General features: G+C 40.0%; 5 protein-coding genes across 5 annotated transcripts; 3 read left to right on the top strand and 2 right to left on the bottom strand.

The window, feature by feature from the left end:
* Positions 1-2,349: 2,349 nt before the first annotated feature.
* LOC119549897 (probable cytochrome P450 4ad1) lies at positions 2,350-5,951 on the top strand. Its single transcript, XM_037858206.1, has 9 exons — positions 2,350-2,515; positions 3,341-3,450; positions 3,509-3,788; positions 4,543-4,612; positions 4,670-4,796; positions 4,861-5,022; positions 5,104-5,344; positions 5,397-5,579; positions 5,641-5,951. The coding sequence occupies exons 1-9, from the start codon at positions 2,350-2,352 to the stop codon at positions 5,850-5,852; spliced, it is 1,551 nt and encodes a 516-aa protein (XP_037714134.1). The 3' UTR covers positions 5,853-5,951.
* Positions 5,952-8,529: 2,578 nt separating this feature from the next.
* Positions 8,530-8,925, bottom strand: LOC119551378 (larval cuticle protein 4). The gene is made up of 2 exons (XM_037860700.1): positions 8,914-8,925; positions 8,530-8,856 (listed from the first exon to the last, which is right to left on the bottom strand). The coding sequence occupies exons 1-2, from the start codon at positions 8,923-8,925 to the stop codon at positions 8,530-8,532; spliced, it is 339 nt and encodes a 112-aa protein (XP_037716628.1).
* Positions 8,926-11,980: 3,055 nt separating this feature from the next.
* On the bottom strand, positions 11,981-12,376 carry LOC119551334 (larval cuticle protein 3). The gene is made up of 2 exons (XM_037860634.1): positions 12,365-12,376; positions 11,981-12,307 (listed from the first exon to the last, which is right to left on the bottom strand). The coding sequence occupies exons 1-2, from the start codon at positions 12,374-12,376 to the stop codon at positions 11,981-11,983; spliced, it is 339 nt and encodes a 112-aa protein (XP_037716562.1).
* A 1,070-nt stretch (positions 12,377-13,446) lies between these two features.
* Positions 13,447-13,953, top strand: LOC119550931 (larval cuticle protein 2). Its single transcript, XM_037859955.1, has 2 exons — positions 13,447-13,484; positions 13,547-13,953. The coding sequence occupies exons 1-2, from the start codon at positions 13,473-13,475 to the stop codon at positions 13,913-13,915; spliced, it is 381 nt and encodes a 126-aa protein (XP_037715883.1). The 5' UTR covers positions 13,447-13,472; the 3' UTR covers positions 13,916-13,953.
* A 3,140-nt stretch (positions 13,954-17,093) lies between these two features.
* On the top strand, positions 17,094-17,758 carry LOC119550568 (larval cuticle protein 2-like). The gene is made up of 2 exons (XM_037859357.1): positions 17,094-17,219; positions 17,282-17,758. Exons 1-2 carry the CDS (start codon positions 17,115-17,117, stop codon positions 17,642-17,644), a joined length of 468 nt encoding a protein of 155 aa, XP_037715285.1. The 5' UTR covers positions 17,094-17,114; the 3' UTR covers positions 17,645-17,758.
* The last annotated feature ends 162 nt before the right edge of the window (positions 17,759-17,920 follow it).

Raw genomic sequence — 17,920 nt, 5'->3', positions numbered from 1 at the left:
ACGCCCACAAACCGCCCAAAACTGTGGCTCCTACAGTTTTGATGCTAGATAGAAAATTTTAACTGAAATGTATTAGTCTTGTCAATACCTACCGATTGACCCAAAAAAAATTTTGCTACGCCCACTCTAACGCCCACAAACCTCCCAAGAAAAAAAGCTATGACGTCAGAGCCAGACAATGCGAAATGTTTTTACGCGTGTATGCGTGTGTATGTAAATAGTTACCGGCCGAACTTAGCGGCAAAGAAAAAGCACTGCCGGCGCTCAGAGAGAGCAAAGTGCGCGGCTAACTTATTCTATTGAATAATGAATTTTTCACGCCTACCCTAACGCCCACAACGCTTAAATCAGTCTTCCGCCGGTAGGTGGCGCATTTAAATCTCGCTTTGCTGCTTGCATATCTCCATTTCCCTTTGGTCCCTTAAGCTGAGTAACGGGTATCTGATAGTCGAGGTACTCGACTATAGCGTTCTTCCTTGTTTTGCTTGTATATTTTTGCTTAATAATGTTATTAGCTTACGAAGGGCGCTCCATTTGCTTTGGTATTCTACTTTAAAGCAATATATGTAGTCTTGGATTTTATCTTTATGAATCAGAAGAAAAAATCGTATTTGTACATCACATTGCAATATTATTCACAAAATAAATAAAATACCTTTTAAAAAATGTGCCCGTAAACATGTGTAAAATTGTTTATTTTCGTGTTCGTTTGTGTTAAATATGTAATTACTCAAGAAAAATTTATTTTTTCGTAAAAATCGTACTTAATGAATATTAAATAATATAAAAAGTAATTCCAGTTCAGGGAAAAAATTGGTATCGAATGAGTTAAATTATGTGCAGTCCATCTTTTGTAACTTAAGGGAAGCCCCTCCTTTACACCGTCAAACATGAAAAGACGATATGGCCTTTAAAATCGGCGTTTTAGGTGTCAATATAGGGTAAACAAATTTAAAAAAGGTAAAATAAAGCATTTTAGATAGCATTTTACTTTTTAAAACGTTTCAGCCCTGCTCTTGCACCGAAAACTTTTGCTAGTATTCTCTTTGTACTATCATATAGCCGTCACTCAGATAACCTTCCCAAATTATTTACTGTTGCTTCGACTTAAACCATTTTTGTAGCAGCGATTATATTATACTGAATACAATTAACGAAAATATGGGTGCCACACACTTTTGCGATTTGTGAGCTTTGGAGTGGGCGTTTTACTCGTGTGAAGCAAACATAGCGTAGAATAGAATCTACATGTCAAATTTTAACTCTCTTAATTATAGTTTCCAAGATCTCTGCGTTTGTACGGGCAGCCAAGGAACAAGTATTTATTCTTTATAGGGTCGGAAACGCTGTCCTCAGCCTTTTACATACTTTCCAACGAATAAAATAAGGATTGCTAAGGATTAAATATTTTACTTAAGCGAACCAAATGAGTAAATTTTAGATAGAGTATTTATTAAGCAAAATGTAAAATCAATTTCGTCGCAAAAGTTTATATTAGTTGATATAAAAATCGATTCGTTAAGAGTTATTTTCCTCGCTCTACATTTATCTGAGTAACGGGTATCTGATAGTCGAGGCACACGAGATAAGTGTTATGTCTTTTTTATCAATAATTTGTAGTAAACACGAAAAAAATGCATTACTCAGGGGGAGATAAGTTATTCTAGTAACGACTATTATTAGCATCCTCTTTATGATATTTTTGTCTCTCTTAGCCATTGCAACGATTTTAGTCATAATTTAGATGTTTTAAGGAGCAGGAACATTTAACTAGATATGTAGACCATTAAGCTGCTGTAATAGAACGTCTTCCAGGATCAAAGCCGTATCCTTTTGTGAGCAACCTTTTTGAAATTTGCCTCAAACCGCATGGTAAATATTGTCTCGTTTTATATTTATGATATTTAAATCTATTTCAAACCTCCTTTATAATCCCTTGAACTATAATCTGAAGCAGCAAGATCTAAAAATTATTAGATGCCAAAGTTTTGACCACCTCCCCAATGCATTATCAGCAGCCGATTGCAATTTTTATTAGCACCATATCTTCTGGCGATACCAAATCAGCCTTTAGACCCACACGTCATCAGTTAAGTGAGTCAACATCCAGCAGGTAGGCCAGTATAATTACACTTATCAAGTACCGACAGCAATAAAGCATTATGTTAATTGAGGTATTGATAATTCCATTTGTATCGGTTGCAAACACCAAAAAAGCATGCAAGAAGTTGGGTTAGATAAGCTATCGATGGGGCTATCGGCCATGAAATTGGTCACCTAATAATCTGCCAAAGTTTCTGGACAAACCAGTCTGGATAGAACAGCGAGCGAGAACAGTTGACCGGCACTATGTTTCTGATAGCGATAGCCATTATTTTGGCCACCATTCTGGTGTTCAAGGGTGTGAGGATATTCAACTACATAGACCACATGGCTGGCATAATGGAGATGATACCAGGACCGACTCCATACCCCTTCGTGGGTAATCTGTTTCAGTTTGGCCTCAAGCCAGACGGTAAGTACTAGTCCAAGAGCCTGCCTATATTTATGAACTCTTTAACGATTCATGCAAAAGTCGTTTGTCTGATCAAATCCCGCAGTTGGGTATTTGCAGCGATTCAGTGCGTTCAATTCCCGTTGGTATCGAGTTGCACATTTGGATTTCATCTCGAATTGTGTCTGATTTCCTCGACTTATTTATTGTAATATTTTCTACAGCTTTCATCAAGTTCTGTGCGCATTTCCCAAGTGCCTTTCCTCGCACAGCTGAATAAATTCGGTCTTGTTTTTCCGCCCTTCCCTGCACGTGCCTAAAGTAATCATTTCAAATGCACAATGCCCAGGGGGAAAAAAGCGATGGTGCACTATATTTTTCGAGGATATCATTCTGCTTCCCTGCTCGGCTGGCGCTCCAATTCAGGACGGACTGCCATGGGCTGCACATTGTTATCTGATTGCTATTATTTTGTTATTTTATGCCAGCTTAGATTGCTGTTCTATAATGCTGAAAAGAAGATATTTGAATAGCTTCCGTATTAGCCGACCGCATTTAATACAAGTTTGTTGTCTGGTCTGTCCGTAAAGGGCTACGATTAATTAATAGATATTTGCTGGGTAACCGGATCCATACACATTTTGACCACTTGAGTAATCTAGGTTACAAAAGTATATGTGCAACATCAAATCAGGCTGTGACGTTGATTGCAACTACCAAAACTAAACTTGAAATTTAATTTTGGTTTAATCCGCCCCAACTGCAAGCTCTAGTGCTCTGCAAACGAGGAACTTGGGGCTGATAATTAAAGTGGTCGGGCCCACAAACTCATCCTGTCTTTCACAGAATACCCCAAAAAGGTTTTGCAATATTGTCGGAAGTATGATTTCCAAGGATTCCGCTCCCTGGTCTTCCTGCAGTACCACATGATGCTGAGTGATCCAGCGGAAATTCAGGTAAGTCCGCCCCCATGACCGCCCCATCACCCACCTGTTCATTGTGTTTGCCCTGCAGAACATTTTGTCCAGTTCATCGCTGCTGTACAAGGAGCATTTGTACTCCTTTCTGAGGCCCTGGCTGGGCGATGGGCTGCTGACCAGTTCCGGTGCCCGCTGGCTGAAGCATCAGAAGCTCTACCTCCCCGCCTTCGAGCGCCCTGCCATTGAGGGCTACTTGCGAGTGGTGCACCGGACGGGCGGACAGTTCGTCCAGAAGCTCGACGGACTTTCGGCCACGCAGGAAATCTTCGATGCCCAGGAGCTGGTGGCCAAGTGTACCCTGGATATTGTGTGCGGTAAGTGGGGGAGGGCTTGCCCATAGAACCCAGCATCGCTATTTTCCCAAAACAAATTGTACATGCACAGCTAGAAAATTATAAGTATTTTCTTTCTGATATTTATTTTCTTTTATTTAAATATCACACATTTAATTATAAATAGATGGACAGTATATTTAAATTTATTTCATTAAATAGTAAAAAATAAAAGCAATAAGTTGAAGTCAAAATAAAATCTATATAGAGGCTTAACTATAGAAAGGCATAGGTTAGATTACATCCAAGGATGCTAGGAATATAACAGAACATTCATGAATTTATATATTGCACTTTTAAAATGTTCGCAAGCTCTACGCTTTTGATATTTAAAGTAGTACTTCAGTATAAGGGAAGGCTAGTACTTTTTTGGCAGTTATATCCTCTGTGTGTACTATTGCCAAACTTTACACATTTGTCATGTCGTTTTTTGGGCCGAGTTTCGCTCTTCGGGCGTTTCGCTCGTTTATTTTTTGTAATTTATTATGAACGTTTTATAAATAAGATTTATAGCATAGAAAATGGCTACAAGTGCCGCAGATTGTGCGGGCCAAAAAGTTCGCGGTCGAGGTACTTGCCCTCGACGATACAACGCGTATTGTGGGCCGAGTGAATTGAAGAATTTCCCTGTTAACCGTTGGTAATTTATCGAGACTTTCAGGGACTCGTTCGGGTTCATTTAGCCTGCTTGAAGCTGCACATTTTCAACGGCTCCCTCTTCCTCTAATTTTCCCAGAAAACGCCACTGGCCAGGCCAGCAGTTCGCTCAATGGAGAGCCCTCGGATTTGCATGGAGCCATCAAGGAGTAAGTTCAAGCTGAGAAATCTCGGTACTAAGCCCCTAAGCCACTTCCGTTTCCTAGTTTATGCGATGTGGTGCAGGAGCGCACCTTCAGCATTGTGAAGCGGTTCGACGCCCTCTTCCGACTCACCTCCTACTACATGAAGCAGCGCCGAGCCCTGTCGCTCCTCCGAAGCGAACTGAATCGGGTGAGTTTCGCAGAATTGTGTGGGTACGGGACCGTCTTAAAACCGAAGGTTTATCTCCTCGTAGATTATCGCGCAACGTCGACACCAGCTGGCCGGGGAAAATACAAGTCAGCCAGGGCAGCCAATCAATAAACCCTTCCTCGACGTACTGCTGACCGCCAAACTGGACGGTCGGGCCCTCAAGGAGCGCGAGATTATCGAGGAAATGTCAACTTTTATATTTACTGTAAGTTGAAACGTGTATTATTTTTTCATAAAATTAAAATGAATTAAATTTGAATTAATGTTACTTTAAATTCTGATACAGGGTCACGACCCCATAGCCGCCGCCATATCCTTTACCCTGTACACCCTATCCCGCCACCCGGAGATTCAGAGCAAGGCTTTCGAGGAGCAGCAGCGCATCTTTGGCAACAACTTATCCGGAGAGGCGGACCTGGTTTCCCTGGACCAGATGGTCTACCTAGAGCTGATCATTCGTGAGACCCTGCGTTTGTATCCCTCTGTTCCGCTGATTGCCCGAACCAACCGAAAGCCCATCGACATCAGTAAGTTGTGCCAAGAAAGTGGCGTTCACAACCTAATGCTGGATACTTTCAGATGGCACCAAGGTGGCCAAGCGCACCACGGTGATCATGTGCCTCATTGCCATGGGCTACAACGAAAAGTATTTCGATGATCCGTGCACTTTCCGGCCCGAGAGATTCGAGAACACCAGCGGAAACGTGGGCATCGAGGCCTTCAAGAGTGTGCCATTTAGTGCAGGGCCAAGGCGATGCATTGGTAGGTGTTGAATGGGTTTTGACTTTGATTTCCTTACTTACTATTATGTGTTTTTGAAAAGCTGAAAAGTTCGCCATGTACCAAATGAAGGCTCTGCTCTCCCAGTTGGTGCGACGATTTGAAATATTGCCCGCCGCGGATGGACTTCCCTCCGGAATCAACGACCATTCTCGTGAAGACTGCCTCCCTCAGAGCGAGTATGATCCAGTATTGAACATTCGAGTCACGCTTAAATCGGAAAATGGCATTCAGATCAGGCTGAGAAAGCGTTGATCTTCATGATTCAACTACAATCCATAAAAATGTAATCGTTACACTCCTTGATTTTGAACTTAAATTAAACTAGTTTGTGCAACTGTTTTACTTTATTAAGTCCAACTCCTTTTTTCGTCTAGACTTTTGCCATTTCTGTGACCAGAACACGTTTCGCATTGTTCACATCATTTTTTCCTCACAAATTATCAAAGTTGACTTGACAAATAATTCATGTTAATTTGCATGCATTCGTAGATTCGCTGCTAATTAATATACAATTCGGGCAGATCACCAGTTCGGTTAATATTTTATTGCACAACAAAATTGAGTTCACACTAACAATAAAAATTAAATGTGGAGAGCCTAGAAACAGAAGCTGAAATGATATCACTTTCACTTTACCAGACCCGCAAGAACACCTGGGAGCAGAGCTGACACCATATTTTTCTATTCATTGGGAAATTGTTTATCTTTACAAAAAGAAAGTCGCAAGATTTCCCAAAAAGCTTTCTGCAATGGAAATTGGCAAAAAGTCGTCCTTACTTAAGGACACTTGTATATTTAAGCACCAAGCTGCCTGATAAAAATGCTCGGGGAAAAAATGGCAAATTTATACAACACAAGTTTTGATGAAATCTAGAAAAAAAACACTTTTAAAAAATATTAAAAAATCTGGGCGCTAGACAAATTTTAGTGTTTTAGGCGCTTGTATGCGTTAGAGTGGGCACTTCGATGAAACAAACTTGTGGAAGGAAGAAAGCCTAAGAATATGCATGCTCTAACAGTTTTCAATATCTTAGAGTTAATACGAAAAGAGATACAGACAGTGATCCTGATCAATAAACCAATAAAAGAACAAAAATTCGAGCCTTGTTGTTTTTGATCATAATCTTTTCTGCTTTGGGATACATCTCTTTCTAGGTTTTTAGAAACTAAAATAAAATTGGTTTTTAATCGGACAATCGGTTATAGGGAGGATTGAAAAATGAATAAAAAATAATAAGAACACAACTATAGCTTAGTTCCTTTCAATCATGTTTTCTTCTACTCTACACACCCATTATTTTAAAATTTCAGAACTTGTAATTTTGTATTTAAAAATAGGATGACTACATCATATAGCTGTTATATAAATATACAATATTATACAAATCTTCCAAATAGATGGTTTCTGTATACATACATACCTATAATTTAATTGGCGTGACATGGTGTAAGCTGCAAGGGCTTCCCGAAAAATGATTTTTATACCCGTTACTCGTAGAGTAAAAGGGTATACTGGATTCGTCGGAAAGTATGTAACAGGCAGAAGGAAGCGTTTCCGACCCCATAAAGTATATATATTCTTGATCAGGATCACTAGCCGAGTCGATCTAGCCATGTCCGTCTGTCCGTCTGTCCGTCTGTCCGTCTGTCCGTCTGTCCGTCTGTCCGTCTGTCCGTCTGTCCGTCTGTCCGGATGAACGCTGAGATCTCGGAAACTATGAGAGCTAGGCTATTGAGATTTGGCGAGCAGATTCCTGAGCTTCTTACGCAGCGCAAGTTTGTTTCAGTAGAGTGCCACGCCCACTCTAACGCCCACAAACCGCCCAAAACTGTGGCTCCTACAGTTTTGATGTTAGATAGAAAATTTTAACTGAAATGTATTAGTCTTGTCCATACCTATCGATTGACCCAAAAAAAAAATTTCTACGCCCACTCTAACGCCCACAAACCTCCCAAGAAAAAAAGCTATGACGTCAGAGCCAGACAGTGCGAAATGTTTTTACGCGTGTATGTGTGTGTATGTAAATAGTTGCCGGCCGAACTTAGCGGCAAAGAGAAAAGCACTGCCGGCGCTCAGAGAGAGCAAAGTGCGCGGCTAACTTATTCTATTGAACAATGAATTTGTCACGCCTACCCTAACGCACACAACGCTTAAATCTGTCTTCCGCCGGTAGGTGGCGCATTTAAATCTCGCTTTGCTGCTTGCATATCTCCATTTCTCTTTGGTCGCTTAAGCTGAGTAACGGGTATCTGATAGTCGAGGTACTCGACTATAGCGTTCTCCCTTGTTTTTCTTTTTTTTTTTTTGCAATGTGAAGTTGACGTTAATTATAAACACTTTTAATTTCATTTAATATATTTAACCCAGAAATATATTTGCTGTTAATTGTATCTCCAGTCTAGTATTCACGCCGTTGGTTTGTCGAATATATAATCCTAATTAGCAAATATTTGCAAATTAATATTAATTTCAAGTGGATTACCAGTTTCGTTTTAACATTATTTTATAATATGTTTCAAGTTCAAATGGGGATGTTTTCTATTAAGTTTATTTATTAAATGCAACCTAGAAACTGAAAAAAAAGTAACAAAAAACTGTTAAGATGATCCACACTTGGTAAATCGCTAATAAAACAGGTTACTATAGGCTTAGATCAATCAAGTGACATCCAGACAGAGCGTGATAATCTGAATCAGAGTTTATTGTCTCGATTAGAATAAATCAGCAGTCTCGTAAGCAACTCGTACTCCTGTTAGAGATCAAAACACTTCTATATAAACACATTTTTTGCCAAAGAATATCGAATTTATTTCAAGACTCGATAGTCAAACTTATTAAGTCAGCATGCTGTTTAAATTCTAAGGGTTAGAGGGCAAGGTCATCTGGAATTGCACCAATTCGTGGTTGAGTCCTAGCCGTAGGGATCGCTTATTCCTTGCTGGGATGGGCCTGGATGTAGGCGATGGCCTTGAGGATGGCCTCTGGGATCGGAGGAGGAGTGGGCAGCAGGTCGCTCTGGGGCTGGTAGCCGTTCTCGTCGGCCTTGTAGCTCACACGAACGTGCTCGCCCTCGGGGGAGATATACTCGTAGACTCCGTCGATGTTTCCGTGGACATCTCCGGTGGCCGAGGAGGACGATCCGTCGTCGAGGACCAACTTGCTGACGAAGCCATCGGCGTTCACTTCGTTGACCAGTTCCTTGACCTCGACATTGGCGTTGGCGGCCACCAGGGCGGCAAGGGCGCAGACAAGCAGCTAGGATATTCCAGGGTTACTTATCGAACTATCCGAACACGATCCCCAGATACTTACGATCTTGAACATTTTGATTTAGTTTGATTGTCAGACTAGAGAACTGATACTGATGCCAATTCGAGTTCGATTTTCGGCTTATATACGCAGAAGACGTCGCCATCCCACGAAGCCCGAAGCTGATGCAACCCGTTTTTAATTAACATTTCGGCCAGCTAAACCTCATTTTGTGGACTTTATGGACAGGTTGTATGTGAAATATTCGGCGGCGATAAAAATCGTCTGCTGCACTCTTTTTGCTTTCACCGGTCTATGCAAATTGCTACCGTAATTATTCTAAACAGATTCCCAGAATCACGATTCTCAAAAGGTTAGGTCCACCTTATCATTGGAATAATTCGTTGGATACTCATTTGAACGATTGTCTGGAATGTTTCGAGTCAAATCCTAACTGAGGGAAATAAAATAAAGATTGTATTGGACGATAAAGTTTAAGCAATTAATAATATTTTATGTATAGGATAAAATTTAGCAGATAATGAGACTTCCTTTGAAAAACCCTTTTGTAAAGCATACTTTTCGGAGGGGGTCTGTTCATATATTACGTAATTATACTTATTCCTATTTTTGAAACACCCCCTTCCTCCATTTAATCAATTTATTAAATAAAAAAATTGTTTTGTGTCACAGGCGTAATCATATACCTAACACCCCCCACCCTCTATGTGATTACGTAATATATGAACACCCTCAGAATAAGGACCTTCAAATTTCTGTTAGTGGGCTAAGTTTTTGCTCAGTTGTCATATAACATGAGCCACAAAAAATGAACAAACGGAAATCGCCAAATCGAAATGGGCTGATTCTTTAAAAATTGATTGCTAGCTTCTGTTAAATCAAATTTGTCTTAATGTTTATTTGTTATCAATTTATTTTTAATTTTTTCGAATGTTACTGACTAAGTTTATTGTTGGTAGTAATTTTTTTTGGCACTAAAAAATATAATAAATAATAATAACCATAGGTTTTAGTCCAAACGGATTTTGTTAAACTCAGCAAAAAGTTAACAAAAAAAATCTATTTGAATTCGTTTAAATTTCCAAATTGCACACATAAATGAAGAAAATCGAAAATTATCATTATTTTTTTTCATCTTTTGCAGGGTGTGAACATTTAATTACGTTAATACATTATGGCATACGAGTGTGTGCATACTTTGTTGTTCGAAAACATAAAATGTTACGTTTTAAGTTATCTTCGAGAGTCGGAACTCGGAATTGAGGGAAATGATAAAAAATAGCCCAGATTCCATTCCATAGATGTGAATTTCACTTCACATTCACATTTTTAATAAAGCTAAAAATGATAAAAATGGAAATGCAAATTTGAAAAAAGGCATGTAAGCTAGATATTATAATAAAACAAGGAAGAACGCTATAGTCGAGTACCTCGACTATCAGATACCCGTTACTCAGCTTAAGGGACCAAAGGGAAATGGAGATATGCAAGCAGCAAAGCGAGATTGAAATGCGCCACCTACCGGCGGTAGACAGATTTAAGCGTTATGGGCGTTAGAGTGGGCGTGGCAAATTTCGGATCAATAGATAGGTATTGACGAGACCAATACATTTCAGTTAAAATTTTTTATCTAGCATGAAAATTGTGGGCGCCACAGGTTTGGGCGGCTTGTGGGCATTAGAGTGGGCGTGGCATATTCGCATAACAAACTTGCGCTGCGTACAAGGCTACGAAATCTTAATCTAAAATCCCAATTCTCTATCCTTGATAGTTTCCGAGATATCCACGTTCAAATTTACGATTTTTTGAAGTTTGTGGGCGGTTTGTGGCGTTTAAGTGGGCGTGCTGAAACAAACTTGCGCTGCGCAAGAGGCTCAGGAATCTGCACGACAAATCTCAGTAGCCTAGCTCTTATAGTTTCCGAGATCTCAGCGTTCATCCGGACAGACGGACATGGCTAGATCGACTCGGCTGGTTATCCTGATCAAGAATATATAAACTTTATGGGGTCGGAAACGCTTCCTTCTGCCTGTTACATACTTTCCGACGAATCTAGTATACCCCTTTACTCTACGAGTAACGGGTATAAAATTCATTTTTTCTGGCGAAACTAATGCTAATAAAAAAATGTTCCAATACTATTGTAAAATATAATGCTAAAGATTATTTTCCATTAAATATTATAATGGTAAAGATAAATTTTATAATTAAATAGAAAATATCAGCCCATTTTAATTAAACGGGGTGTTAACTTAAACTGAAGCTATGCCCAATTTAATTGGTGTCACATATAAGACACCTTGGGACATAAAGGTCCATCTTAAGAATTCGCTGTTGTTCGTCATCCACCACTAAAGTGCCCCACATATTACTAAATCATCATTTAAAATTACGTATTCAACCCTTTGGCAGCCTATTTTGAAGAAGAAGCGGTATCTCGATACTCACCTCTAAAGGAGAAACTTGCGTTATTCAATTGTATCACACATAGACACCTTGGGATACATATGGCCATCTAAAATGTCATCGATTCGGTGACATCTTAAGAACATTCATATTTAAAATGTCATCGATTCGGTGACAAGCAGTAAGGGTTAGTATAAAAATAAATTTTTTTAAACACAAATATATTCTTGATCACCATCACAGGTCAAGTCAATACTTAAATGTCCTTCAGAGTGTTTCAAAAGAGGGATTTACGTAATATTCAATATACAATGCATTTTTGGGAGTGTATGCTGGAACGTTTAAAACAACCTTTAGTGATTAAGTCGCTCAGATTTTTATGGCCTCGCAAATAGACTGAAATCAAGAAAAAATTGAACCGCTTTCAGTACTTTACGTTATTTTGTTTGTTTTTTTATTTTGTTTGTAAGACACTACTATATCTAGGTAAACGATCCCAAAATACATTTCAATAGTTAAAAGTTTTTATGTAAAGGGGAAGTCTTTTATTTTCCTGACTTATTTAAACACATTATTAAAATTGCAAGGTTTGATTTATTTCCGGATTCTATAACAACATTTTCTTAAATTAAAAACAGCAGGAGAGGTAGATCCACGCTCAGACTAGCTGTCAATCTTTCCAGTTCATAGTCGGCTGATTCGCTTAGTTCTTGCTGGGATGAGCCTGGATGTAGGCGATGGCCTTGAGGATGGCCTCTGGGATCGGAGGGGGAGTGGGCAGCAGGTCGCTCTGGGGCTGGTAGCCGTTCTCGTCGGCCTTGTAGCTCACACGAACGTGCTGGCCCTCGGGGGAGATCCACTCGTAGACTCCGTCGATGTTTCCGTGGACATCTCCGGTGGCCGAGGAGGACGATCCGTCGTCGAGGACCAACTTGCTGACGAAGCCATCGGGGTTCACTTCGTTGACCAGTTCCTTGACCTCGACATTGGCGTTAGCGGCCACCAGGGCGGCAAGGGCGCAGACAAGCAGCTAGGGTAATCCAGGATTAGACGGCGAACTATTCCTTGCTCCTTGTGGCATACTTACGATCTTGAACATTTTGATTTGGTTTGATTGTCGGACTAGAAAACTTCTGAGACTGATGCTAATCTATGCTCGAATTTGGGCTTTTATATGTTTCAAAGCTGATGCAATGTGGGCTTATAATTAAGTCAAGATGACGAGGACAATAAAAATCGTCTGGCATGCAAATTAGTCCACCTTAGAAATTATTATAAAACTGGCTATGGGAAAGGAAAATGGTTTAGCCACTTTCTATAGCAGTTGAACATTCCTTAGTATTTATTCAACCAAAAAATAACGCTATGCATTGAGTATATGCAAAATCGAACAGAACCAGACACTGAATAATTTATATTCAGTGCACACACAAAAAATGGTATCCGTAGAAATATAAATTTTTTGTTTAACACACTAAAACAATGTTTGTAGCATAGTTTTTGGAGCCTACGAAATTCAACGTTCAAATTATGTGGGTTAAATTGACAACTCTGGCTAAAAGCTTTTTGCGGTTGTTAAAATAAACAGTGCCTTAAAAAATAAAAGAAATTATAAAATTTTGATTATGAATATAAAAGTTGCAAGTCTGCTGATAGTTGCGTAAATATATGTTCATGTATTCTTGTTATTAGCATCAGGTATATTAGGAATAAATATTTTATTAATTGAATAAAATGTGAAAATAGATTAAATATTTAAAATTGTGAAACATAAAGACCAAATTCCTTCGATTGAATTGATATTGGTCCTAATAGTTTTAGATTTTCTGACTTGGTAACCTGATAAAGGTTTGATCAAATCGAAACGTCATCAATGGTCACTGAATCTTAAAACCAGTACTGCACCACTCCTCAGAAAGTTCTATTGAAGCATGTTTCATTTTGGCATCAGTTTAGCAGCGCGAGACTTGTTTTTTGACATTTGTATCGCAGTGTCAAGTGGGCAATTTATGGTCTTCTGCCTTTTGTTGGCATTATGAGCGTTTTGTGAACCCGATAACTTAGACACGCCCAAATAATTAATAAGTAACTCATATTGGGAAGCAACTGGATTAGGAATCATATATAAAGGCTACACCAGAGCAGAGTTAGTTATCAGTCAACGTTCGTTCTCGACCAGACAGAAATCAGCCAAAATGTTCAAGTTTGTAAGTGGCTAACAAGATAACTATGAGCTCCTAGTTCAAATGAATGAATTTTCTTTGTCTAGGTGATGATCCTCGCCGTTGTGGGAGTGGCTACCGCCCTGGCCCCAGTTTCCCGTTCCGAGGACGCCCACGCCGATGTCGTCTCCCGATCGGACGATGTCCGTGCCGATGGATTCGACACCAGTCTGCAGACCTCCAACGGAATCGTGCAGGCCGCCAGCGGAGATGTCCATGGCAACATCCACGGCAACTACGGATGGATCTCCCCCGAGGGCGAGCACGTCGACATCAAGTACGTCGCCGATGAGAACGGATACCAGCCCTCGGGAGCCTGGATCCCCACTCCTCCTCCAATCCCAGAGGCCATTGCCCGCGCCCTCGCCTGGCTGCAGTCCCACCCCCCAGCCCCCGAGCATCCTCGTCATCACTAAGGCCCGTCGCCCTGAACCCGGACCGCTCCACGGACTGTTCTGCCGACACGTATCGCCCTAGTTGTTTAGCTGTACTTCTTGACTTTCAAAAAAATACATGCACTTGCTTATAACAGTAAAAATACTCATTTCTTTCTTGCTTGGGAACGTTTGCTCACTTGAATAGATCCCACAATCCTTTACAAAAACAAGAAAATAAGCTATAGTCGATGGCCTCGACTATTAGATACCCGTTTCTCAGCAAATGAGAGTGCGAGAGCAATGCAGATATGCTTGCATATGGCTAGCGCTACCTAGCGCCACCTAGCCTGGAACACCATCTAGTCCCTTGCGCCTCTAGCGGCTTTGTCGCGTATTGGTATAAACATCTGATTTGCTACTTTTGGTGTTAAATTTCGATTGAACTTACATTATATTCAAGAATCTGCATGCCAAGCCCCAACAGTTTAGCTTTTATAGTTTCCGAGATCTTAGCGTTTATACGGATATAAGTATTTTGACGAAACAAAAGTTAAACATACTCAAAATTTAAACTTACTTCTTGTAAGCTGTGGCATCAATGTAAATTCATTTCTTAACCCATTCATTACTTATTGAAAAGGACGAATTTGTGTAAAAATCTTCTTTTTAAACTTTTTTCCTCGTCTTGAAAACTTAAATTTTTTGATGCAAAAGGTTTATCCAAAAATAATAGTAGCAACAAAAATAATTTTTAAAAAATCAGTTTGTTTATGTTTTTTATAATTTTTTAAAAATGTTTAGAAACATGCATTTGAGGCATATTTTTCGTTTTTTCATACAAATTTTTTCCGACATTGTCACCTTCAAAAAATCTTAGAAAATATAAGCAAGATGATTTTTGAAAAATTATTTTTGCAGTTACTATTATTCACTCAGCTAAATGGCCCGAAGGGAAGTTGCGGTATGCAAGCAGCAAAGCGAGATTGAAATGCGCCACCTACCGGCGGTAGTCAGATTTAAGCGTTATGGGCGTTAGAGTGGGCGTTGCAAATTTTTTTGGATCAATCGATAGGTATTGACGAGACCAATACATTTCAGTTAACATTTTTTATCTAGCATAAAAATTGTGGGCGCCACAGGCTTGGGCGGCTTGTGGGCGTGGCATATTCACGTGACAAACTTGCGCTGCGTACAAGGCTGCGGTATCTAAATCTGAGATCCCAATTCTCTATCTTTGATAGTTTCTGAGATATCCACGTCCATATTTACGATTTGTTGAAGTTTGTGGGCGTTAAAGTGGGCGTGGCAAACTTTTTTTGGGTCAATCGATAGGTATTGATGAGAGCAATACATTTCAGTTAAAATTTTTATTCTAGCATCAAAACTGTAGGAGCCACAGTTTTGGGCGGCTTGTGGGCGTTAGAGTGGGCGTGGCACTCTGCTGAAACAAACTTGCGCTGCGCAGGAATCTCAGGAATCTGCATGCCTAATCCCAGTATTGTATCTCTTATAGTTTCCGAGATCTCAGCGTTCATACGGACAGACGGACATGGCTAGATCGACTCGGCTAGTGATCCTGATCAAGAATATATATACTTTAAGGGGTCGGAAACGCTTCCTTCTGCCTGTTACATACTTTTCGACGAATCTAGTATACCCTTTTACTCTACGAGTAACGGGATTAATTATGTGACGAAAAATGATTGTAAATTCGCCTAATAAATAAATAATGTTTTTAAAATGTTAAGGGCTTAAATATTTTGCTGAAGCGGGCAGAATGAAAACATTTAAAAAGTTATTTATTTAGTTGGACTTAAAGCATTTTTCGTTACAATATTTAATATCAGAACTTTTGTAAGTTGAAGGAGCGCTCGTCACGACCCCTCACCTGGTTAAGAGGTGTTTTTACTTGAAACTTATAGGGTTGGCAAAGTTCCCTTATGCCTATTACTTACTTTCTGACGAAATTCATATACCTTTTTACTCTAAGAGTAACGGGTATAAAGATTAAAAGAAAACGGTACAGTCGAGTTCTTCGACCCGTTATTCCGTTGAACAATTTGATATTAAATACGATTCCCGATGGCGTCACTACTAACACTGACGTGGCTGACTGAAATTTGAAATTTAGGTTAGTCGATAGAAATAAATGAACATTAGTTAAAAATGGACATTAGGGTAAATCGCCCACGTGGGTGGGGAGAACTATTTAGAAACCAACATGGGCTAAACATCTTAGCGTGCGCACTGGCAGATGGACTGACAGACGGTTAGTGATCCTGGTCAATAATATATACTTTATATGGTCGGAAACGCTTTCTTGTAAAAATAACCCATTTATTCTACGAGTAACGTGTATAAAATTAATTATTGTGATGAAGTGTTTGATTACATTCTTTTTAATTAATTTTAGAATCATTTTTTTTGGAGACGGATTTGTCCTCATTTTTACTGATTAATAAAACAAGAGTGCAGAATATAGTTTCTTCGCATTTTTTGTCAGCCACAGAGAAGTAGAAAAAAAATGTAAAATCATTAAAAGCTACGCAACTTGTAACACAATCTTACAAATATTATTAATAGTAGATGAGTAAAGATTTAGCACACAAAAGCATCTGAAACATGAACATTTTAAAAATGTGTTAAAAAGATTTTAATAGTTAAACCGTCTTGTTAAGCTCTTTTTATTTATCTCAATCTCTTAAATGTTGTATATAAAGAAAACGAAGATACTAGGGGATCACATGTGTACAAATAAAACCATTTAAAAACAAAACTGAAACACAATTGCCATGAGGTAATGAGAAAGAGAAGCAATGGTCAAGGTGGTAAAGTAGAAATACAAGTTAATGTATGACAAAACATCGAGTCCAAGAAGTCGGTGTTGTGTTTTGAAGTCATTAGATCTTCGATTTCTGAGAGAAGTATAATGTTGGCACTGCAAAAGTGGTTCACTGTTTGACAATGTCAATTCAAGCTCAGAGAGGGGGCATTATTGAGGGGCGGGTCGAACTCGTTTTCCTTTCGGGATGCCACCCGACCCGTTTGCCCCTTTATTGATGCGAGTGTTTCATTTTAGCATCTACTAAGCGATTATATATAGTACTTATCCCGTTGTTTGGCATTTGCTAAGCTGTCGCCATGTGACGACGCTTTTTAATGGGTGTGGGCGCATCCGCGAAGTCAACCCATAACTCAGAGCCCCAATTGAATGCAAGATATAGCGATTTGTTATGGGATGAGTTTGGGTTTGCAATCATATAAAAAGCCCTGCCGACCAGAGAGGGTTATCAGTCAACGTTCGTTCTCGACCAGACAGAAATCAGCCAAAATGTTCAAGTTTGTGAGTGGCTAACAGGATAACTAAGAACCCCTAATTTAATTGGGTGAATCCTCTTTCTCTAGGTGATGATCCTCGCCGTTGTGGGAGTGGCTACCGCCCTGGCCCCAGTTTCCCGTTCCGAGGACGCCCATGCCGATGTCGTCTCCCGATCGGACGATGTCCGTGCCGATGGATTCGACACCAGTCTGCAGACCTCCAACGGAATCGAGCAGGCCGCCAGCGGAGATGTCCATGGCAACATCCACGGCAACTTCGGATGGATCTCCCCCGAGGGCGAGCACGTCGACATCAAGTACGTCGCCGATGAGAACGGATACCAGCCCTCGGGATCCGTGATCCCCACTCCTCCTCCAATCCCAGAGGCTATTGCCCGTGCCCTCGCCTGGCTGGAGTCCCACCCACCAGCACCCGAGCACCACCACTAGAACTCCTCTCTGAAAGCGGATCGCACTACGGACTGTTCCCCGGATACCTTTCGATCTTCTAGTTTAAGCAATTTAATTGATTTTTAAAATACACGCAATTGTTAACGGCAGTAACCTGATCGTGGCCTTGACTTCTACTCTTGCCCTCAACTGTAACGGTTTTGGACTTGTCCAACCCGTTTGACACCTTTGATTTAGAGAGCTACTCTTTAGCACTCTGAAAACAATATGGTAATGCAGTCAAGATTAGGATGATCGATTTAAGTAAAAAGAAAC

The sequence above is a fragment of the Drosophila subpulchrella genome, chromosome 2R (assembly GCF_014743375.2).
Source record: "Drosophila subpulchrella strain 33 F10 #4 breed RU33 chromosome 2R, RU_Dsub_v1.1 Primary Assembly, whole genome shotgun sequence".
NCBI classification, from domain to species: Eukaryota; Metazoa; Arthropoda; class Insecta; order Diptera; family Drosophilidae; genus Drosophila; species Drosophila subpulchrella.
This window is presented reverse-complemented; position numbering and strand designations above follow the sequence as displayed.